This window comes from Aphelocoma coerulescens, chromosome 27, assembly GCF_041296385.1.
Source record: "Aphelocoma coerulescens isolate FSJ_1873_10779 chromosome 27, UR_Acoe_1.0, whole genome shotgun sequence".
In the NCBI taxonomy this organism is placed as follows: Eukaryota; Metazoa; Chordata; class Aves; order Passeriformes; family Corvidae; genus Aphelocoma; species Aphelocoma coerulescens.
In genome coordinates this window covers 161,629-184,340 of record NC_091040.1, presented here as the reverse complement: position 1 = coordinate 184,340, position 22,712 = coordinate 161,629, and the positions used below count along the sequence as shown (strand labels likewise).

Genomic DNA, 22,712 nt, shown 5'->3' with positions numbered 1-22,712 from the left:
CTCACTTTATTATTATTTATTTCTCTCGTGTAGAACAAAAAAAAAAAAAAAACCAAAAAAAAAACCCCAAAACAAAACAAAACAAAAAAACACCAAAAAAAGCTTTTAGAAATGTTCTGATCTTTCAGAATATCTTCATTTCCCATTGCCATGCCTCTTGCCTGTATGAACAGGCTGATTTGGGACACTAGTCCAAAACATCTTTTCTAACTGGGTGGGATAGAGGAAGAGGATTAAGAAATTTTAACAGGGTATTTAAAAAATCCTGAAGAATAATTCACTGTTGAGACCTAAAGCAGCACCTGGTGAGGCACCAGGCTCAGTGCAATCTGCAGTGCTGTCACACACAGAGCTACAAACAAGCCACAGGAGCCCTTCGAAAATCAGGATTCAGACCGTGACAGACAATCCAGGCCTGTGGGTTCTGTCAGATACGTGACACTCAGTCAAGACATGGCATATGTCAGGACCCTAAATATTTGATTTAATGAATACTGAGATACTGAACCAAATAAATGTTGGAAGTGAGGATTATTTTTTTCCCTTTGGTAAAAGCACCATTTCAAACCAGTTTAGGTTAATTTGTTTTCTCATTTCATTTAACTGTAGGATGTTCCTTCTCTGTTGACACAAAAAATGCCCCTCTCCACCTGCAGCATAAAAACCTCAGGCCATCAGCTTAGAGGGAGATTGTTTTGCCTATTAAAAAAGCTGCTGCTGCTAGAATAAGAAAGCAGGTTGTTCAGAAATGTATACCCACAATATGTACTTGGAAATGAATGAAGTGTCATATTTTGGTAACAATATGCTACTTCTTAATGAAGTGCATGGAAGAGGGACGGATTATACTGTGGCATATTTTACGGTGCAAGAACCATTGGTGAAGGTTTCTGGCAACAGAAGGTGCACAAGTATACTGGAATGTAGCTTGGAGGTTGGGCCAAAGACATCTCTGACAGAACTCCAAATAATCTTAAAACAGCAATATATCATAGAATCACAGTATTGTTTTGGTTTGAAGGGACTTTAAAGATCATCCAGTGCTATCCTCCTGCCATGGGTACATGTTCCACTGTCCCAGCTTGCTTCAAGCCCCATCCAATCTGGCCTTGGACACTTCCACGTACCCAGGGGCTGCCACAGCTTCTCTGGGCAGCCTGTGCCAGGGCCTTACCTCCCTCACAGGGAAGAAAATTTCTTCCTAATATCCAATCTAAACCCACTCTCTGTCAGTTTAAAGCCATTCCCCCTTACCCTGCCGTCACAAGCCCTCGTAAAAACTCCCTCTCCATCTTTCTTGTAGCTCCTTTATCTAGGAATGGAATTACAGAGCACCAACGACTACTCCAGGAAAATCACCACAGAGCAAGGAAAGAGAAGTGCCAAAGCAATGGTCCAGAGCCAAAGATGCAGCTCAATCCTCAGCCTCCCGTCTGGTTTGGGCATCGGTCAGGGGATGAATCTGTGATGAAAACTTGGCACATAGCTGTGCAATAACCCCACTCAGGACCCTGTTCACATTATGCTGGAATGTCTCATGCGTGGCATCACCCCAAACTTGGTGATCAGACCACAAGTTTAACTGAACCTGATCAAGGCTTCCTGCATGGTTAGAGCCAGCCAGGTACCAATTGCATCAGAAATTAACTTCTGCAAAAGTAATGTTCAATCTTTGGACAAGTGACCCAACCCACCATCTTGGTGTGGTCATGCAGGACACAGGAATAAGTTTCCAAAACAGGTCATCCTGCTGTGACAGAAGTAGGAGAGGACCAGAGAACATGCCCAGCTGGAGATGAGGGCTTTTCCTTAGAAAACAAGCAGCCCCAGAGGATGTAAGGGCTTATTTCACATGACTGTATCCTGTGAATGCACTTCTGCTCTCAAGTGCACAGGACACCTCTGAAGGCACGTTCCAGGAGTCGGAGGAAAGACGTAGCCAAGGGAAGAGCGATGGCCTGATTTAACTCCGCAGGAGGCTTCCTACACCACCTCCTCTTGCTATAGAAACCTCTAAGCTATGTCTAAAAATTAAAAATTCTCACACACCAGAAGTGTAATCGTGACAGATGCTCCATTTTGTGCAGCCTCAGTGTGAAACAAGGACAATTTCTCTCTTCGAGCCTCTGAAAAGCCATGGAGTTTCAAGGCAATTTTTTTGCCTTTTAAACATTATCTACACTAGAGAAACTTTTGGGGTTCTCCCTCTGTTTAAGCATCTACACAATTATCTGAAATGCAGAGCTATTATCACTTTTTCCCAACTCGAGTGCTGTGATGACATGTTTACCACATCCTCTGCAAGGCTGAGCAGTCCAACAGCCTTGATGCAAATAAAAAATATATGTGGGAAGAGCAAATTCTAAAGGTTCTGCAACAACATCACACCAGCACCAAGGAGAAAACGTGGGATTTTCTGCATATCTCTATTGCAATTTCTATTCTGTCAATATGAAAAGACAGTTGGGTGTCAAAGTAAGATGGATAGGGTTTGTCTTGAAAGCAGCACTGGGGAAAATTCATGCTAGAACTGGTGTCTTTCAAAAGCCAATAGATATGATATGCCATTTTTTTCCTTCCCATTATTTAAGAACATAAAAGTTACATCCAAACTATCCTGAAATTAATGCAGAAACATCATGAGTTTGACAGGTCTCCAACAAACAAAAACCCCTAAACACAGGATTTGGTTTAATTCCAAAAGTTACAAACAGATACGCCATTTATCTGCATAAATTTCAGGGACAGTTTTGGAGCTCCAAAAAATTTAAATCAGAAATTTTCCCATTTCACATGAAGAGTTACATTGGTTTAATAGAGATAAAAGTCCATCTGTGGGTACACAGGGACACATTCATCCACCCGTTTAATCTCTGCAAGCCCAGTTGGTTTCCATTTGAGTATGTGCCTGTCAAAACAAATCACAGGTCCCAAAATAATGGATGAAGAATTCCAAAACTGGATAGTAAGAACTGACACACCAGGAAAAAGATATTCAGCATATGTTATTGTAACTGAACAAGGATCCTCCTTCTCCAGCAGGTTTCACTGCTGGAGACAGAATCCCAGAATCACTGAGGTTGGAAAAGACCTCCAAGACCAGTGAGTCCAACCTGTGCCGGATCCCCATCTTGTCACCAGCCCAGAGAACTGAGTGTCACATCCAGTCATTCCTTGGACACCTCCAGGGATGGGGACTCCACCACCTCCCTGAGCAGCCCCTTTCAGTGCCTGACCACCCTTTCCATGAAGAAATTCTTCCTGAGACATCAGGGTTTGCCACATTAAGAGCATAAAAAAGGACTAAAAATTCAGATGCCCAAACCACAATGAAATATTGTGTGTGTTTTAGGTAATTTTTTAAAAAGGGATGACTCAGTAATTCTGACAATTCTGAAACACAAGTTTCCTACTCATGAAACCTCTAGGCAGACAGAGGTTGCAAGGCACCAAGGAAAATTCAATGGAAAATTAACTATGCCCAGAAGGAATACATTATACACCTGGAACCCCCCCCAAATCTAATGGCACTTTCCAGTAACTGGGTCCTTGGCATTGCTATGCATTCTGAGATACAGAGTGGGCCTCCCACCCAACTTCCACTCCTACACAGGAACAGGAATTTCAGATCAGTGTCATGCTGACAGCACGACAGAGAATTCAATGAAAAGAAATGTAAGCCTACTGCAAACACTATGGTATAAAAATACTTAAAAAGGAGCAAAGTCTCTCCTGACACCAACCATTTTAAGCACAATATCCTTCAAAAATTAGCTACAACATGAGCACCAGGCACTTCAACAGCTTTTCCTCAAATTATTCCACCTTGGTAATGACTGTTTATTTACCTGTATTTCTAGAAGCTCACTCTGTAAGTGAAAAGCAAATACTTCTTTCCCTCAGCACAAAGGGTTTTATAATCCAGTCAAATCTAATTTGTGGTCATTTCGGAACACAGAAGGAAAGCATTTTCTCAATCCCATTGTTCTAATGTTTTGGAAACAAACGACTCGGTATCTGTAGCATTTTCAACTCACTCCTCAGCAGTTCTACTTCAGCAATGATGAGAAATCCAATTTTTTAGTTGCACATTCATTTTATGTTTTGTACGAGAAATTCTGCACATCTGAGCAAGGAGGTGACAAACTCAGATTATGTAAAACTATTGCAACAACAACTAAAAGGCAAATAACCACCAGCAGCATCACCCTACCTGACACTAACTCCCTCCTAGTAATGGCTTCCTTACCAACTAGGAGCCCCAGAATCCCTTATTGTGCATTGATTTTCTGCAGTTAGAGGAGGCTGAGGAATACCAAACACAATCCCAAAGTCTGTGCATGACAAATTGTCCAAATACTCACAGGGCTTTGTTTGCTCTCCCCGTCCCCTGCGCGTGCAGCCCAGCAGCGCAGTCAGCCAGGCTGGGAATTCAGGGGTACCGCTGCCTGGAGAGCACTCTGGCACAGATCCTCCTCCGATCCCTCCCTCTCCCTAGCGCTGGCTCCATCCTGCTGCTCCCCACGTCAGGGTGATGTTACAGGTGACACCTCCCGCTGCTGATGTCAAGCTCCATTCCCAAAATCACAAGCACTGTCTCCCTGCGGCGCCTGCTGCCCCTACAAGCATCACCTGCATATCTTCTGAGTGCCAGGGAACAGGCTCCAGGAGGATTCCAGAGAAGCTTATGGACACACAGCCTTCCCTCTTCGTCAAGTCTCCCACTGTTACAGAGCTGCTTTAATTCCTACCAGAATGCTGCAGCAAATGTAGCCTCTACGCCTCCCTTGGGGGGAAAAGGAAGGAGTTTTACAGTTTCTTTCTGTGGCGCAGCTTATTTTGCTCTTTTCCTAGAGCAAACTGCTGAAAGAACAAGGAAATAATGGATCAGGAGACCAGAGTGACTGACTCATGGATGCTCTCCCGAACATTTCGGAGTAAGCTGAGGGGCTGGTGATGCAGCCCAGGACCAGAGCTGATGAATGGTGCAGTGCTGCTGTTGTCATGGCAACTAAGGGGAAAAGAAAAAAAAAAAGGCAGCACCATATAAGGAGTTGTGACATGGATTCTGGGAACAATTTATACTAAATGGCTGTAAGCTTTAAAGCTGCAGCACCCCCTTGGTCGGGGACAGGTTTCATTGTTCACATTGAAGCAGTCAGCACAAATTTTTGACAGGATCGCACCCAGCCCAGACACATCTGCATCCAGAGAGTTGTACGAAAACACAACAAAACAACATGATTCTGCAGTATGTTCAAATAACTGGAATTGAAATAATTGAAATTATTAATTAAAGGAAATGGCTGGACGCTAGTACAGACCCAAGCTAATGTCTGTGAAAATAGAGTACCACCGGGCCCCCCAGGTATGCACAGCCCCACACAGGTTAGGAGCTCAGTCCTTACAGAGCAAGGCTGAGATGAGCCAAACTGCAGCACCATCAGGTGGCTGAGTGCCTGAGCAGCACTGCCACCAACACAGATCCTGCCAGGCCTCCCAGAAACAGGAGAACATTTCCCAATTGACCCATAACCCAGGTGCTGCTGGGCAAGGGAGGCTGGCAGAGCCCCCAAAGCATCTTCAGGTATGGCAGAGCAGGGAAAGCCAACTCAAGCACACCTGCCATCACAAGCTGTGAACCAGGCAAAGGTTTGTACTCCGTGCACAACACTGGGGAAAAACACATTATTTACCAGAACCATCACAGCTGCTTTTCACTTAATTCATGTGCTCAAACAGACGATACACAGCGAGGGAGAGAATGGCCACTGTCGCACCCAGCGCAACCACAACACTGCAGTGGCTGGAGCCTGGGCTCAGCAACTGAAACTTTGAAATCTGATGATTTATGTTATTTTTAAACACAGAATCCCAGAGTGGCCTGGGCTGGAAGGGACATTAAAGATCATCCAGTTGCCACTGCCCTGAGGGACACTTTCCACTATCCCAGGTTGCTCCAAGCCCCATCCCACCTGACCTTGGACACTTCCAGGCATTCAGGGGCAGCCACAGCTTCTCTCGTAACCTCTGCCAGGGCCTCACCACGCTCACATCACAGAATCATTGTTAACGTTGGAAAAGACCTTGAACATAATCAAATCCAACTATCAACCCTGCAACACCATCACATTCCACACTAAACTGTGTTGTCAAGTGCCAGAGACGTACATTTTTTGAGGACTTCCAGGAGCAGTGACTTCACCACTTCCCACACGTGCCAGCACTGATGGCTTCCCCCCAGCACTCCCACCCCTGAAGCTGTGCCTCATCATCTCTCACGCTCCCACCCAGCTGAGCTGGTGCAACAATTTGGAGAGAACAAGTGGTCCTGGGGGCTGCAATCATTAATCTGGGCTTGTCACCACTAAACAAGTAACAATTAAAGTTTTCAAGCGGAGAGATCTCAGCTTTTTTTAGACCCACAATTACAGCTAGCATCAAAGAATATTGAACCATTTGCTGAAGATATAGAGAAGGGAGATGTGGTAATCCTTGTGGCTACTCCCAAGAGATGCAAGGGCATCCCATGAGGGATGGGGAGAAGACAAGACCCCAGCACTACAAATGACACAGGTGATGGTGGCCCAGGGAATGTTGTGTGTGAGATCCCCAGCCCAGATGGACCTGGAGGGCTGTTGAGAGCCACAGTGGTGGGTCCTTACTGGTGTCACTGGGAAGAGCAAGCCTCCATCCTGCTCAGCCCTGCTCTCAACATCTCTGAAGGATCTTGTGAAAAAATACACATTTTCTTTAGGAAAGAGGCTGCTATTAATTGCCTGAATCCACCTAGGAGTATTCCTACTATGAATTTTATTCTTAGGGAAAGTTCCCAGATTCCCCAAGCACAAGGGAGAAACACCCTCAAAGAGGGGATCTGCAATGAAACCAGTTCCCCAAGCCCACGTCTTCAAAGACACTGAAGCAGCTAATTCACACTGGACACAGGAGGAATGAGGCCTCTGAGAATTCAAATCGAAACATCTAGGCCAGGTTTTTGTTAGAAAAACATGATTTCTTCCCTAAATTTCTTGCTAATATTCTCCCCTCCTCACTCTTTGCACAGGCACTCACACACGTGCTCTTTCTAAGAGAATCCTAATGCTTGCAATCTGTCATTCAATATAAAAAATAGCAATAGCCAAGTACAGTGATGAATAAAATTATCCCTACACATATAAATGTACAATATGTAAATGAACACTCCTTCCTGAAGAGGAGGAGGAGTGGGATGCGGCACCGGGCTTTGTGCAAACCCTCTGCACATGGTGGGTTCCACAGGAGTCGAATAAAACGTCATGAGCTGAGTCTTTCAGCCCAGTACCTCCTTTATTAATCTAATGCACGTATTTTTGGCACTGATTCCCAAAAGCACTTACATACATTCATCCCTAAGCACCCTCCTGGAAAGCACTGCTGTCCTCAAGGCAGGTATATAGAGCACCTGCATTATTTTCATCACAGTTATGGCTTTGAGTCAGCTATAACACACTCTTGACATATAGTAGAATGTTTAAGCCCATTGTTTCAACAGCAGTTGCTCTTTGTGTAGCAAGCACGGTAACTTTTAAGTGGTAATTTTATTGCAGACACAAACCAAAATGGTGTCTTCACTTAACCTATCCTGGGCTGGGAGGGTGGGGGGGGTTTCTTTCTTTTTATTACACATTTTTCACATTATTTTTGTTAATAAAGCCACTGTGATAAAAAAAAAAATTAAACAAAACAAACTGAAGTTGAACGAGCTGATTTAAGTATGTTTTCAGCCAGTGCTAAACAAGAGGTGACACGGGCAGGAGGGGGAGAGCTGATTACTTATGCTGACTATTACTTCACCCCTTAGAGCCACAATGATCTTAGTTTTTCTTAATCACCAGACTATGCAGCAGAGTGGAAATTGCACCCACATGGAATATTTATCACCCTCTGAATCCAGCCAAGTCTTCATACCCAGCAAACCCAGACACCAACATGTGAGTGAGTGACCTTAGTTCCTCTGGGTAGAAAACACACACTCCATGGAATGTGTTCCTGTGACTTTTTACCTAAAATGGACATTTTAACTTTTCTGTGAACGAAAAGCTGACTTGGTTACATATCAGACAGATTAAGAACTTTAAAAGATGATGTTATCATAGAATTATGAAATGGTTTGGGTTGAAAAGGACCCTAAAGCCCACCCAGTACCACCCCCTGCCATGGGCAGGCACTCCTTCCACTATCCCACGTTGCTCCGAACCCTGTCCAACCTGGTCTTGGACACTTCCAGGGATGGGACAGCCTCAGATTCTCTGGGCAACCTGTGCCAGGGCCTCACCACCCTCACAGGGAAGAGTTTCTTCTGCATATGCAACCTAAATTTCCCCCCTTGCAGTCTGAACCCATTCCTCCTTGTCCTGTCACTCCAGGTCCCGACGAAGAGTCCCTCCCTGGCTTCCTTGTAGGCTCCTTCAGACACTGGAAGACTGCTCTGAGTATCTACTAAATGGTCCTAGGACATAAATTTTTAGTTTAAAAAAAACAAAACATAGTCCCAGAAGTGATGTTCTTGCAAAGGGGTGCTTACAGCTCCTCTGTGACCTGACAGAACCCATCAGCTGGCCAGTTTGAATATGGACAATTTTTTAAGCCACTTAAAATTTTGACCACCTGTGATCCACACTTAAGAACAGACAAACCCCGGGCAGAACTCTGTCTCGTTTCCGGCGCTGGGACAGGTGGCTGCAGGGCCCATGTGGGGGCCTGGTGGGTGGGCCCGGCCCAGGCCCTGCTCAGGCCAGGCCAGGCCGGGCCACGGCCATCCTGGAGTCGATGGGCCCTGTTCCACCCGCAGAACCCCCCACAGTCCTGCTCTGTGCAGCCAGAGCAGCCCGGCTCCTCCTCTCCAGTGCAGCCAAGATTCAGCTAAAAGCTGCCCACCACTGCCTGGCAAAGATCATGGGGCCAACAGCGATAAGCAACATTCCAGCTGCAAGGCCTGGGTGACATTAACCCTTTTAGTGCTGTGAAGAGCTGAAAACCTGAGGGAGGAGAAAGAGGAGATGCTTAAAGCTGAAATTCTGTTGTAAAGCTATGATATATCAGAGTATGCCGTTGTAATTTCTGAAGGCATGGAGGGTGGAGTGTTCAACTTGTACTTATGAGCAAAAGCACCTGCGCTGAGATAGGCAGATGCTGAAGCAGCTGTAACTTGATGAGAAGTTTGAACAGGGAGAGATGGAAGTGATAAGGACTTTTGCTCCAAATGGAAAAGGAGAAGACCTCCGTTCCTAGAGATGCTCCCAGAGGTAGCCCTAGAGATGAAGATGAGGAGGACCCTTTGCTCCCAGGGAAGGAGGAGGACCTCTATTCTTAGAGATTAAATGCTCCCAGAGATGGGTGAAGAGAACTTTTGTTTCTGAACGGCTCAACCTTAAAGTTGTACCCTAGTAGCTCAAGATTGGACCCTCGAAAGCAGTTGTGGGAAAAGCTGCAAGTTGTGGGAGGGGGACTCTCGCATGATGCGAGCAGAGAACCAACCCAAGTGGCTGTCTCGTTGTGGTAATTTCTCCATAGCATGGGCAAGAGAGACTCCTCTTCCTAAATGGACTGAACAAGGTTATTACGGAAGTGGTAAACAGACTGAACATCTCAAGGGTTGTCTTTTTACATTTTCAGTAGGAGAAGGGAGAAAGGTGGGGGGAGGAGAAGTGTTCTGAAGGTGTGGTATGATTTTTTTTTTTTCCTCTTTTATTTTTCCTTATTTTAGGTCTATTAATAAACTTCTTTATATTCTTTCAAGTTTGGTGCCTGCTTTGCTTTTCTCCTAATTCTTATCTCACAGAAGGTACGCAGTAATGAGTATTTTGGACCAAACCACTACAGAAGTATAAAAGATAAAGATTTTTATGTAGCAAAGGGTCCCATTGTTTGGACAACACTCTAGGGATGCACAGGATGGGATTGCTGGGGTGTCTGTGCAGGGCCAGGAGCTGGACTAGATGATACCTGCAGGTCTCTTCAAGCTCAGGATATTCCATGCTTTAATGATTCTTTCTGCTGCTGAGGAATATTTTTCTTATCCAAATCTCTCAGATTAGTAGTAAGTAAAAGACAGACAACAAGGAATAGTTGAGGAAATGTGATAAATACTGTGAACTACAAAAAGTAGAAGCACTGCTCTTCCAGCTCCTTTCCATGTCACCTTAATGAAAGCAAACAAATTCCTACCATGACTGCAGGAGGATGTAAAATAAACACCTTCGTTTTACAATATCAAGAGTAAATTAAACTAATAATTTAAAAAATCCTCTCCACTAATGCATGGAAACATGTCCTGAATTCTAAGTGCATTGGGAGCTTCACTGGAGTCATCGAGACAAGGACGTGCAAAGCATAAACAGGGGCTTGCCTGGTATATGGGACTGGGTCCAGCTAGAACAGATTTTTAAAGCATATGGAAAAGGCAAAGTATGCAAGACAGATGTAGTCACTTCCCCAGTCCATTTCCAAGAGTTTTGTGTGTGACCCCAAAACAAACCTCTGAACAAAACTGGAAGCCTAACACTTCTCTTCCCCTTCTTCTGTGCAGTAACAATTACCAGCATTTTATTGACATCCTGGTTTGTACCCAACCTGTTCAGGTCTAGATTTCATGACATATGATTTCCAAACCACCCTGACAGAGGAATATGCATCTTCACCAGGTACTGACCACACTGCAGTGTGGCTCTGAGCACAGGCTCCAGAGAGCTCCCAGACCCTGAGGTTTGTGGGAATCCCCATCCCTCTCTTTGAATTACCACCTGCAACAGCCACTGTTGGAATTCCAGGTCTTTTGAGGAACTGGCGGTATGATCCAAGGAGCAGTCCTGCCCAATCATGGAATCGTGACTCTGTCACAACTCAGAATCTCTCCCACTTATCCTTTCCAAGTTCTCCTTTCACCAGAGGGCAGAGGAAACAAAAGGCATCAAGTGCATCAAAGCTCCCTTTTGTACACATAGATCAGACTATATCTGGTAAAAACTCCTTTTGGAGGTTTCCCTCAGCACAAGCACAGGACACCCTGGCTGATCATTCTTAAAGCTGGGCACAGAGCGTGGTCAGATTTTAGGCAAGAATCAAGTTTCTCAAAAACTGTTACCGGTAGAGATACCTTCTTTCGGGCTTTTATATGGATGTTGGACTCCAAGCGTTTTTGAAAATCACACTACTGCACCATCTCTAGGTATTCAAACCACAATCCTAACAGGTTAAATAAACAAAGCAGTATCTGAACATATGCATGAACAAAAAAAAGAAAAAATCACGTTGCTATAGAAGTTCATAATTTCTCTGATGTTCTCTCGACATTCAAAATTTAAGCATCAACTTCTTTAAAATTACTGTAATGCTTCCACTGTGCATAAACCACAACACTAAGTGGACTTAAAACACACTCTGATAGAAATTTCTCAAGAACTAGAGAGTATTTGTAAATCAGAGAGACCTTTTTCAGCATAGAAAGACTTCTCTGTCAACACAAAAATCCAATCCATCCCCAGGTTTGACTGAAGCAGATGCTGCAATAAACAAGGGAATGACTTGGATACAGAAACTGTTCAAAGCTTTTTCTTTCAGATTTTTGCACCGACGGACCTTAAAAGCCCCAGTGAACTTTATTAAAGTCCTTACCAGTTAACTTCTTCACAGGTTGGAGCCGAACACTGATAGACTGATGTGTGAGTAAGGGGGAGGATGGAAGGGAGCGCGACATGCCCTCCATAATCCGAATGTGCTGCATACCTTCGGTCACTGGGAGTGGTGGAATAGCGTAGTCAGGTTCAAAAGCACAGTCGTTCTCTGTGGAGGTGCCTGATGGGGACAGAAAAATAAAAATGAATTGGTTAGAATGCAAGGGAAAGAATCCTGCTTCCATCATTCCAAAAGGGCTGGCTGGAGGGAGCCCTGCACAGAGCCAACTTGCCAACTGCTTGTTCCCTTTGCCCAGTCATGACACATCCCTTAAAGAAATTCGAAAGAGCATCTCAGTACCCTCTCTATATGATGAACAGCAGAACCATTAAGAATTTCTTTCAGTGTTCTCAATTTGTCTTTCAGAGTCTTAGAGTCACCAGTTTTCAATATAATGACCACAGTTTTTATATTGTTGGTTTCTAATAAAAAACCTCCCAGCTGAATTAAATTTCAATAGGAGGACCTTTAGCCTAAAAAAAACCCCAAACCCCAAATAAAATGTAAGAACAAACGCCTCTAAAAACAGCCACCAGCTCCAACTCTCCCGAGAGACACACAAAGCCCACGTGGGGGTCGCATCACTACAGATCCACAATGGAATACATGGAATAGCATGAGAACAAGTGAAGATAGAACAATAAAAGGACACGTTGCTAATTGTGACCAGTATTAATGAACAGTGAAGGGAAGGTGCTTCAGGATCAGCAAGACTCAGGAGCCATAAGGATCCTCCTATTAGCTGCAGATATGGGAACCCTGGAGTCAAGGACACTTGGATCTCCACTCTTGTCAGTAAGATGAACAACCTAACCCAGACAACTAATAATTCATCTTCAAAAGCAACCCAAAGTGTTAACATTCATATTTCACTAATTTTCATTAACATTTCAATAATGTGAGAAAGCCAGACTTGTGTCACACTATAACAAGATGGATTTTAGCTTTTATTGCCTGCTGATGTTTTCCCTCCATAAAGACATTCCTTACTGGATTTCCACTGGATAGCTGTGCTGTTCTTAATGGCTTGTGAAAGTACATTTAAAAGAGAAAATGTCTGCTGGACAGAAAGGGAGATGGACAAGAGTGGGAATAAGACAGAAGGGTAAAAGCCCCAAATGCATGGTACTCCCAAGGAGACAATGGATGAGCTGTATTCCCAATATCCAAAGTACAACGTGAACAACCCAACATATTGTTTATGATCAGCGGAAAAACCCATGTTGAAATAACTGTCAGAAATCTTGGACCAGTTCCTGAAGGATTCTAGGAGGCTGCAGCACCCATGGCTAAAATCCATCCATTCCTAGTGCCAGAATTCAGGAATGTCTCTCAGCAGTTTTGTATCGCTCTTTACAGGAAAGCCAAATAAGCACTGACACCCTTCACATCTACACTGGTTTTGACATTTCCAAACACAACTCACTCTCTGCTTGCTCATCCCTCACCAGTTACCAGGAGCTCTCTGCAGGCTCTGCCAGCCTGGCCAGGCTCACCAGGAGTGTCAGGGAAGACAAACCACCATTGCTGCCAAAACTAGCATCCAAAAAAGCCAACCCATGATGGGTTTTCAAAATACATTTGGTACCAGGCATGAAAAAATTTTCCTAAACCAACCTAACCAAAACCTCCAACCTAAACCTCCTCTGGCACAACTTGAGGCTGTTTCCTCTTGTCCTGCCAATGAAGCTTTTCAGACACTGTGACACTTAATCACACACGGTAATGTGGAAGGTCAGACAGCAGAAAGACAACTGTCCCATTTCAGCTGGATGCTTTACCCAAGGATAATAAACTTCCTTAATCCACCATCATGAAAAATACCCATTAACATGTGCAGACAGATTTCAAGTGATGGACACAAAGCCGGGAAAAGTTAGAGATAACGCTTCTATATAGAGCAGAGGCACTTCTCCTGTGCTGCAGAAAGCCTGCCTCTACAATTGAATCCTCTGATCCAAATGGAAATACTTAGCTCAGAAGCTTGTTTCTCCAAGAACTTGGAAGCTTTTTTACCTTTTCCCCTTCTATTCCCTCTTACGCTGAAACTTCTTGCTAGTTACTGCAATTCCTTCAGTCACAGTCACCAAAGTGAACAGGTACAGGTTGGTGATTCTTGAGTGAGGATTTGCAAAATAATCCCCTCCTCCTCTGCCAAAACCCATGCCTTTCCCACAGCAGCAGAGATCCAGAATAGATGGGCTGAGAGAGCAGAGATGTGTGCAGGGAGCTCCCAGCAGCGGCTGCATCTGAGCTGCTCTGTCCCGTAACAAGAAACCATTGGACATGAGCCAAACACAGGGAAGGACGTGCCAGGGACCCACGGCAGAGCAAAGCTCAGCCTCTAGCACACAGTTACACAACAACAACTTCATCTGTGCTCAGAGTGGGAAGAGGAGCCACTGTCTCTGAACCTCAAAGCACTGCTCCTTGTATGCAAGCTGCCATGGGGTATGTACAGCCATAAATTCCCTGGTTCTTTCCTAATTTTACTTTATTTTAAAACAATAGAATTTAAAATAATAAATTTAAATACAGTAATTGAAAGATTCTATGTGAACAGAGCAGTTGACACTTCACAGAGCTTCAGGGTTTTAACTACCAATTCCGATCCCCCTAATTCTGATCACAGCTTCAATCACTCAAAATCATTTCACCCAGGCAACACTGGAATACTGCCAAAAAAGGACAACGCTCTGGAAAAAATGTCCCCATAGTAAGTCATTAGGACACCATGGCAACAACAGGCTTGAGCCTAAATGAACGGAAAATTCTTGCTGCAATCCCAAAGAGAGTAAGTCAATGGGCATAGAACCTACAAGAGCCCTATTTCCAAAAAATGCTGCTCAGTTTGAAAGCTGTATGAAAATACAGCATTTTCACAACCCTCACAAATGAGAAAATGCTTACAACTAAGTAAAGCTGCTTCAAAGGACATGTAAGCCAGCACAGATCTAAGAGCTGCTGCTGTCAGGGACAGAGATCCCCATTATAGGGCTGTGTGTGGTATTAACCAACCACCAAACCTACTCTGAGTGATGGATACTCAACCAAAGTGTCTGTTGAATTGTTATTTAAAGAATATAAATCCTGTTTTTAGTACTCCCTTCCTTGGACCTTTTGTCCTCTCCCTGCAGGATGAAACAAACCAAAGCAAAAGATGTAACATGGGGCTGTTCAGCCCCCGGGCAGGTACACACAGGTCCTTCTCCATTGCATCCCAGGGCTTGGGGAAGGATAACCTGGTTATGGTGAACCTGCCAGGTTCCCCTTTTGACATCAGGGGAAAGACAAGTAGAAACCTGGAAACCGAGTGCTGGTTTGGGCTGGTATGTGCTGAAGAATTCCAGCACCACCAGCTCCAACAGAAGAATGCTCTGTCCCTCTGGCTGCAGTACTGAGATACCATGCTCTGCAGGTCCACCTGTGCTGCACCAGGAATTAGGTTAAACTCCTTCAGCCACTCAAAGATTGTCTGGTTTGTGAATCTCAGTACGTTGGTAGCTGTGCGGATAATAACGATGGGTACAAAGTCTGTCAGGTCACACAGTCTGACGAGAAACACAACACCTGGGAGGTATCAAAGGTGAACAAATGAGACGAGTCCCCAAAGCAGAACAACACTCAGGTTTTACCTTGCCCAGCTCGGCTCTGACGGGAGTCTACACTTGCCTGTCTTCGGTCTGGTGGCTCCTCGTTCCCTCCATCTGCATGAGAACCAAAACAGCACAAGTAGAACATCATAGTGGACAGGTCAGGCAGATGCAACTTTTCCTTGAGTCCCATCACCTATCTCGGAGGAACAGCAGGACAAAAGGTCCCTCTGGCAGACTGAAACTGGGGATACTGCTGGTTGACTCTGCTGCTCGTTCCACCTTTGCCCCAGCTCACTGCAATGAAATCCGTGAGGTCCTCGGGACAGAAGGAAGGTTTTACTTGCTCCTATTGATCCCACATACATCTAAATGAAATAAAAACCAAATTGTGCATCTTCAATGAGTTCCTTCACTTTGGACTGTTATATCAAAATATTAAAATATTAAGCTTTGGAATAAAGAGATCCAGATAAAAAGAAAAAAAAAATATTTGAAACATGAAATTTGAAATTGTGTCCCTTTAAAATTGTCTGCTAAAAACCAGGGAAGAACAAAATCTCTTATTACATCCTCTTGAAAATGTTTAGGAAAGCAGCTACAGTTAACAAATCCCAAATCCGTCTGGATAAATGCAGAGTGGGACATTGTGTACAATATTATACAATTCATTACAGACTGCTTTTCATTGATCAACTGACCAGATTAGAAACAATAGATACACCCATCAATACAGATGCTGGAGCACATGGAGTCTCCGGCAGCTGAGAGCAAAAAGAAGCCCAGCTCTGCAGATTGGGAAAAGGCAAATCCAGGGATTTCAAATGCAGGCTGCATTTCAGCAGTTCTTACCCCTTGCAGCAGGCCAAGGGGAAGCTTTCAAAATCTTTAAAAATAGTTTTGAAATAACTGAATTCTTAAATAGCTGTTTAAAAACTCAGTAGTTGGTTTAGCATTGATGTGTTTTGATGATACTAAAAGCAACTGCATTCTGATATATTTATACGTCTGGATAGTGCTACAGAAGTTATTTGTTGGAGGGGCCTGCTATGCCATAAAGTAATTTAACTTTATCAACTCCTGCTACATGTGAGCTATGTTTGGCTTGATGGGAAGTTGTGAATTGCAGCACAAGAGCAGAACTAAAATGGGGACTAAAAATTTCAGTGTACCCCCACTCCCAAAAAAAGAGGAACCACAGCCCAGGCCAGGAGAGGTCTTCTGTTTCCTCTTCCCTTGGTGAAATGCTCCCAGCCCTCAGTTTCCCTGAAGCAATGCTCAGGTACCTTGAACAGATGCCAGCCAGGCCATTTCTGTCACCTCTGCATCCTTCCCTGCTGACACAGCAGCTACACATGAAGGTCATCTGGCTACAGCAGCCCAGAATCCTGGTTTTAAATCAACTGCACCAGCCCCAATAAGCCACCAGGTGCCAAGGAGGCCACAGACCACGACACTTCCCCAGTTCCCTTTTCCATTCTGGTTGCCAGAAGGATGTCACACTGCAAATACAACTGCAACTGGGATGTGTCCGTAGGAGCTTTTATTAGCCTGGAGATGCCCTCTTGGAATTAGCTGCAATGAGCCTTCCTACAGTCAAAGGCATTAACAGAGTCCTGGCTGTATTTTGGCTGGTAACACCCAGTATGGTTTGGCCATTGCTGTGCACATGGATATCACTATCATCATCCCTAATGGCCCCTGGCTATGCGCCCCCACAGACAACCTTTAAGTCATGAGGAAAACATTTTGAGCTCCAAACATAAATCCAAATGAAAAATAATTATAAGGACTGAACATTTCAAAAGACAAGAAAAGTCCCAGTATTAAAATCAGGAGTAAACTCCTGTGTTTATCCAAAGACACATGACCATCAGCAAAAGACAAACTCCATCCCTGAAAGTTTCATCAACCTTGCAAGTGTTCGACACCCAGCTAGATGGGGCTCAGTGGGTGGAACTGGATGAGCTTTAAGGTCCCTTCCAACCCAACCCATCCTGAGATCTCTTGATAATTCTATGAATCAATCTCCTTGATCCCTTGGAAAGGCAACACCTCTGCTGTACAGTTACCTAGGTGTATCAAACCTTGCCTTGAGAACAAGCCTTGGCCAAGGGATGGGGCTGGGGGCAGCAGCTCTGGGGTCCTGCTCCCCAGAATGCTCCAACACTCAATGGTGGGACACAAAACGGTGACAACAGGCTGCCAAAGCCATTGGGTTGGAGAAGAGGAACAGCTGCACGGGAGCCAAGAGTCTGGGATGGATCTCCCTGCAAGTTACACAACATACTAAGGGGTAAAGAAAGCTCACAGTAAATTAATTTCCAAAATGCATTTAGCAGGTGGGAAAGGAAAAAATAAATCAGATGACTCAGCAGATATTAAATCTTCAGTCAGCACACAACTGCTGCTGCATTTGATATGGCTGCAGCAAAGGTGGAGCTTGGGGGAAACCAAGGATGGAAAGGAACAGCCACAGTTAAGAGCTGAACAACTGAACTATTTAATTGTTTTTCTCTTCCCTACAAATCAAAATGTTGAGCACAATCTGCTCCCAGCAGATTGTGGAGGAGCAAGGTTAGCAGGGAACAATACCACACGTAATTATGAAGTTATCTCACTGTACGTACAAAAAAGGGGAGATTACTCTAAGGGAATATTAATTCTCACATTTTTTGAACTTCCAAGTGCTCGTATTTACATCCACCTCTGTGCACACATCAGGATTCTGTCATCCCAACAACACTCTAGTTATTTTATTTATGCATGATTTTAGGTAGTTGCTAGTATTTGCTTTAGCAATAGCTATTGTTTATAGACGTGACCTACTATTCAGACAACAGTTTGGGGATGGTATCACTCCTGAAGTTCAATCAACTCAGTTGCTGTAACGATTGCCAATGCGGTGAAACACCGAAGTTATTGACAAATCCTTCAATGCAACAGTGAAAAGAGGTCACCAGACGTAAATCGGTTGTGAAATCATTGCTAGAGAACACAGCTATCCGAGTTAATTTAAAATAAAGATCAGCACAGACCAAGATGAACCTGTTTAAGGAGCTTTACAGAAGCTGACAGGCAAAAGAGGAAACAGTCAAATGCCACAAGGGAAGTGAATAATATAGTAAATATTGACTCAGTAATTCATATTCTCTTGCATCTCACCATGAGAGGGAGGAAAACTTTTGTGTTTTTTTTAAAAATTAAGACAATCCATTAACTCTTAGACACTATTTTTGTTTTTGAAAGCTACTGTCTCATCAGTGTCCAGCATCTGTCCATCTGGGATGCTGGACACGGGTCAGAAACCCAACAAGGCTTCTGAGTGCCTGATTCTGTAGCAGGAACAAAGTAAGCAGTCATGGCTATTAACTCTTTCTCTCAGTTACAAAGAGATTACGGGATCTCAAAGATCGTGATTAGTGACAGGATCACCAGAGCAGCCTCTCCTGCTGTAGCCAAGTCTGAGAAACACTCCTGCTTTCTCTTCTCCCCCCATCCCCAGCCCACCAGTTCTCCATTAAAAACAATGACACAACAAATCCTCCCCAATGCACACAACTGGATTCTTTGAACTGACTGCTCTGACAGGGAAAGAAAATCCCAAGGTTTCAGCATTCCTACATGAATTCCCTGCACAAAGCACCACAATTAGTATGAGGGGGCTGCAAACAGGAGCCAGATGCATCTGCACCAGCACATCTGATGTCAGTAAATCCCACAGCACCTCTGGCATCACCTCCGTCAGCACCTCCTGCCAGGTATTCTCGTTAAAGGCAAACATAGCAAGTTTCATATAAAATCAAGTGCCAGCAGCCCATTATTTCTGGTTTCCTATTTAATTAAAAAGGCCTTTAAAACCCACACCGTGACTAAACATCTCCCAAGATCTTTGATCTGACAAAGCAATTTTTAAGAAGAATCCAAGGGTGGGTGAGGCTGCTCCATGCATGCTGGGAAATCTGCAGCAGGAACTGACTGCATCGGATGTGCTGTTGCTCTCACGGCGACTGGCAGAGCACACTCCACTGTCAGAGCTGATAAATCAATAGTTTAAATCCGTATCGTATCAAAATTGTATCTGGAAAAGGTGAAAGACTCACACAAAGCCAGTCAAGCCGTTAGGGATGGATCCGATTCCAGCCCAGCCCAGCATCCGTGCAGAAGGAAAGGTCTGTGTGCATGGCACAGCGTCTGGAGATGTGGCTCCCAACTGCCACTGTGCTCCCAAAACAGAGACACGGGGGAAAAAAACCACCCCAAAATAAATAAATCAAACAGCTCCAGGGGCTAGAGCCCACCGGGAGGATCCTGGGGCTGCCAGCACTGCCGCTGCAGGAGCCGGCGCCGAGTCTGATGCTGGAACCCGGCGCAGCGATGCCGGCGCAGGAGAGGGAGTTGCAAATCTTGTTCTCAGCATTCCCGATGGATTCCAGCCTGGTAAGAAATTACACGTGCCACATGATCTGCCTGCTGCTCTCCCAGGGTGAGATGTGCTCGGAAAGGGGCAAAGTGTTCCCCAGCCAGAGCACGAGAGGAGAGGGAGCCCTCTCCTCAGAGTCTGACACTGAAAAGAGTTATTTTAATCAAAAGTCCTTCCTGATTATTTAGTTTGTGAGTACTTTTCTGCCTCAGTAAAACAATATGCACCACCATCGCAAATTATTATTATGCTACAGTTAATTCCATTATAAAACTATTATTATTATTATTATTTTTCTTATTGCTGTTGCTATATAATTAGTATTGTGGTAAAATACCACAATATGGTTAGAAATAGCATCATTGCAGTGTTATGATTAAAATCAGTATGATATGAATTATTATGATAATTAAAATTTTTTAAAACTGCATTAAATTACTAATAGAATAAAACATTTACCCCCATGAAAATAACTCCCTGGTGGGAGTGTCAGGGTACAGAAGAGGGATGCAGGAATGGTTGTGGGTGTTGAGGGTGGAGTATCTTTACTGATAGAACTATAGCACAGACCTGGGTTATTAATCACCATATCATTAAAATCCAGCTCCCCAGTCACCTTCCAACACGTTGAATTCTTTAGCATAGAATCATTAAGGTTGGGAAAGACCTCCCAGATCATCAAGCCCAACCTATGACTGATTCCCCCCTTGTCACCCAGCCCAGAGCCCTGAGTGCCATGTCCAGGCCTTCCTTGGACACCTCCAGAGATAGGGACTCCACCAGCTCCCTGGACAGCCCCTTCCAATGTTTAAGAACCCTTTATGTGAAGAAATTCCTGCTGATGTCCAACCTGAACCTCCCCTGGCCCAGCCTGAGGCCTTTTCCTCTCCTCCTGTCCCTGTTCCCTGGGAGCAGAGCCTGATCCCCCCCTGGCTGCTCCCTCCTGTCAGGGAGCTGTGCAGAGCCACAAGGTCCCCCCTGAGCCTCCTTTGCTCCAGGCTGAGCCCCCTTAGCTCCCTCAGCTGCTCCTGGGGCTCCAGCCCCTCAGTGTCTTGCCATGAGGGGCCCAGAACTGGACACGGCACTTGAGGTGCCTCTCCAGTGCCCAGCACAGGGGACAGGCACTGCCCAGGTCCTGTGTCCACACTCTGGCTGGTACAGGCCATGTGCCCGTGGCCCTCCTGCCCACCTGGGCACAAATGGGCTCCTGTTCAGCCACTGTTGAGCAGCACCTGGATGCTCTGATAGTTCACACAAATAATCCAAGACACACAAGGTTTCTATTTCTGTACATAATTAATTAACGCCATATAAACTACTTCAAATTCCCAGACTTCTCCACACACCAGATGGGCAGATTTGTATTTTGTACCTAAGAACACACACAAAACCAGTTGTTTTTCCCCTCAATCACATCCCTGCCCTGATACAAAACCCACCTAATAAAACAATAAAAGCTTTACCACTGTGTACAGTTTATTATAGAAAACAGTGTGAGATGGAAGTCACAGAAATGCTTTCATAAATGTAATATTTAATTTATTAATTGTGAATCCACAAGACTTCCTTTCTCTTTTGCAAGTAACCTGACAATATTTTAAAAATGGAAATGCCATGCTGTGTTTTGAAATACTTCAGCTAGAGTGGAAAATCAACATATATTTAATACAGATAAGCATTTTAGTTTATTGTATGTTAAATATAGTCCCAGTGGCCACTGGAGCAGCAAGCAAATGTGGAGTCACCACTGCCACAGGCATGCTCTGACTCCAGATGGGTCCGTGGCTTGAAACTAACCTGGAATATCATAAAATGTTCAACATTACGAACAATTATGGGAGTCCTGACTATAGCAAGGCCTCATGGAGAGCAGAAACTGGGGACACTTCATTAACACACCCAAAGACCAGGACACAAGTGTTCTGTTATCCCAGTAGAGTTCATCAAATTACATGATGGATTTTATTGATACCTATAAAAACGTAAGTGCACTTTGTACTTGGGGCACTTTAAAACGTGATTAGTAAGTACATGCTCTAAATTCATAAAGGGCAGCTTCCCTACACCCACAATAAGGAGTCATCTCTAGAGGAGAAAGCAATCCCTCTACACAGGAGACGGAAAACACAGTCAATGATAAGACATTTATTTCAGATAAAATATCTGCTTTGTTATCAAATTCAGAGGAGCTGATAACTCACCCAGAGCACCATTTGTCAAAATATCATTACTGCACCACTCTGCATTTTACTGCTTTTAGCTTTGTTCTAATATGTAGATGAAAACCTTTTGTTCCCAAACCATGAGACAACCAGAATATAAATGAGGTTAACAGATAATGAAGTATGTGGCCTCCACAGACTATTAACCTGGACCTTCTTTCTCTGAATTTTTCTTTCTTTAAAAGCAACCTGCACCACTGTCACTGCCCAGGCAATCTCCCTAAGCCCACGGGGTCATTCCCAAGCGACAGGCTCTTCATTAGTAAATCAGCATTATATCACACAACAAAAATGTAACTCCAACCTGAGGAACACATCTTGGAATCCAAACTTCAGCACCTGCAGCGTAGACAACTCATGCTGTGTTTTGATCTAACACTCTGGAATTTGTAGTTTGGAGTTACTGAGAGTTATCTTGCAAGAAACTTTGTTAAAGATGCCCATAATTGGGAATTTGGGAAGAATCGACCAGTTGGAGAAGACACTTTAAACCAGTTAACAGCAGGAGACTGTTAACCCTGCTTCGGCACCGAGAGAGGAGAGATGGGGCCATCCTTTGCAGAAACACAGAATCACTGAGGTTGGAAAAACCCCCTGAGATCACCAAGTCCAACTGTTCCCTGAGGACTGCCAAGGCCACCACTGACCCATGTCCCCAAGTGCCACATTCACATGGCTTTTAAATCCCTCCAGGGATGATGACTCCATCACTGCTCTGGACACCCTGTGCCAGGGCTGGACAGCTCTCCCCAGATGAAG

General features: G+C 44.4%; 1 protein-coding gene across 4 annotated transcripts in view; it reads right to left on the bottom strand.

The window, feature by feature from the left end:
• Positions 1–22,712, bottom strand: part of TANC2 (tetratricopeptide repeat, ankyrin repeat and coiled-coil containing 2) — a 196,517-nt gene that overhangs the window by 119,668 nt on the left and 54,137 nt on the right. For 3 of the 4 annotated variants that reach the window (XM_068996358.1, XM_068996359.1, XM_068996361.1), the window contains 2 exons: positions 15,351–15,422; positions 11,767–11,835 (listed from right to left, as the gene is read on the bottom strand). In XM_068996358.1, coding sequence (XP_068852459.1) covers positions 11,767–11,835; positions 15,351–15,422 — 141 coding nt within the window. Of the gene's footprint in view, positions 1–11,655; positions 11,836–15,350; positions 15,423–22,712 lie in introns of all 4 variants that reach the window. The other variant, XM_068996360.1, reaches the window with a different exon arrangement.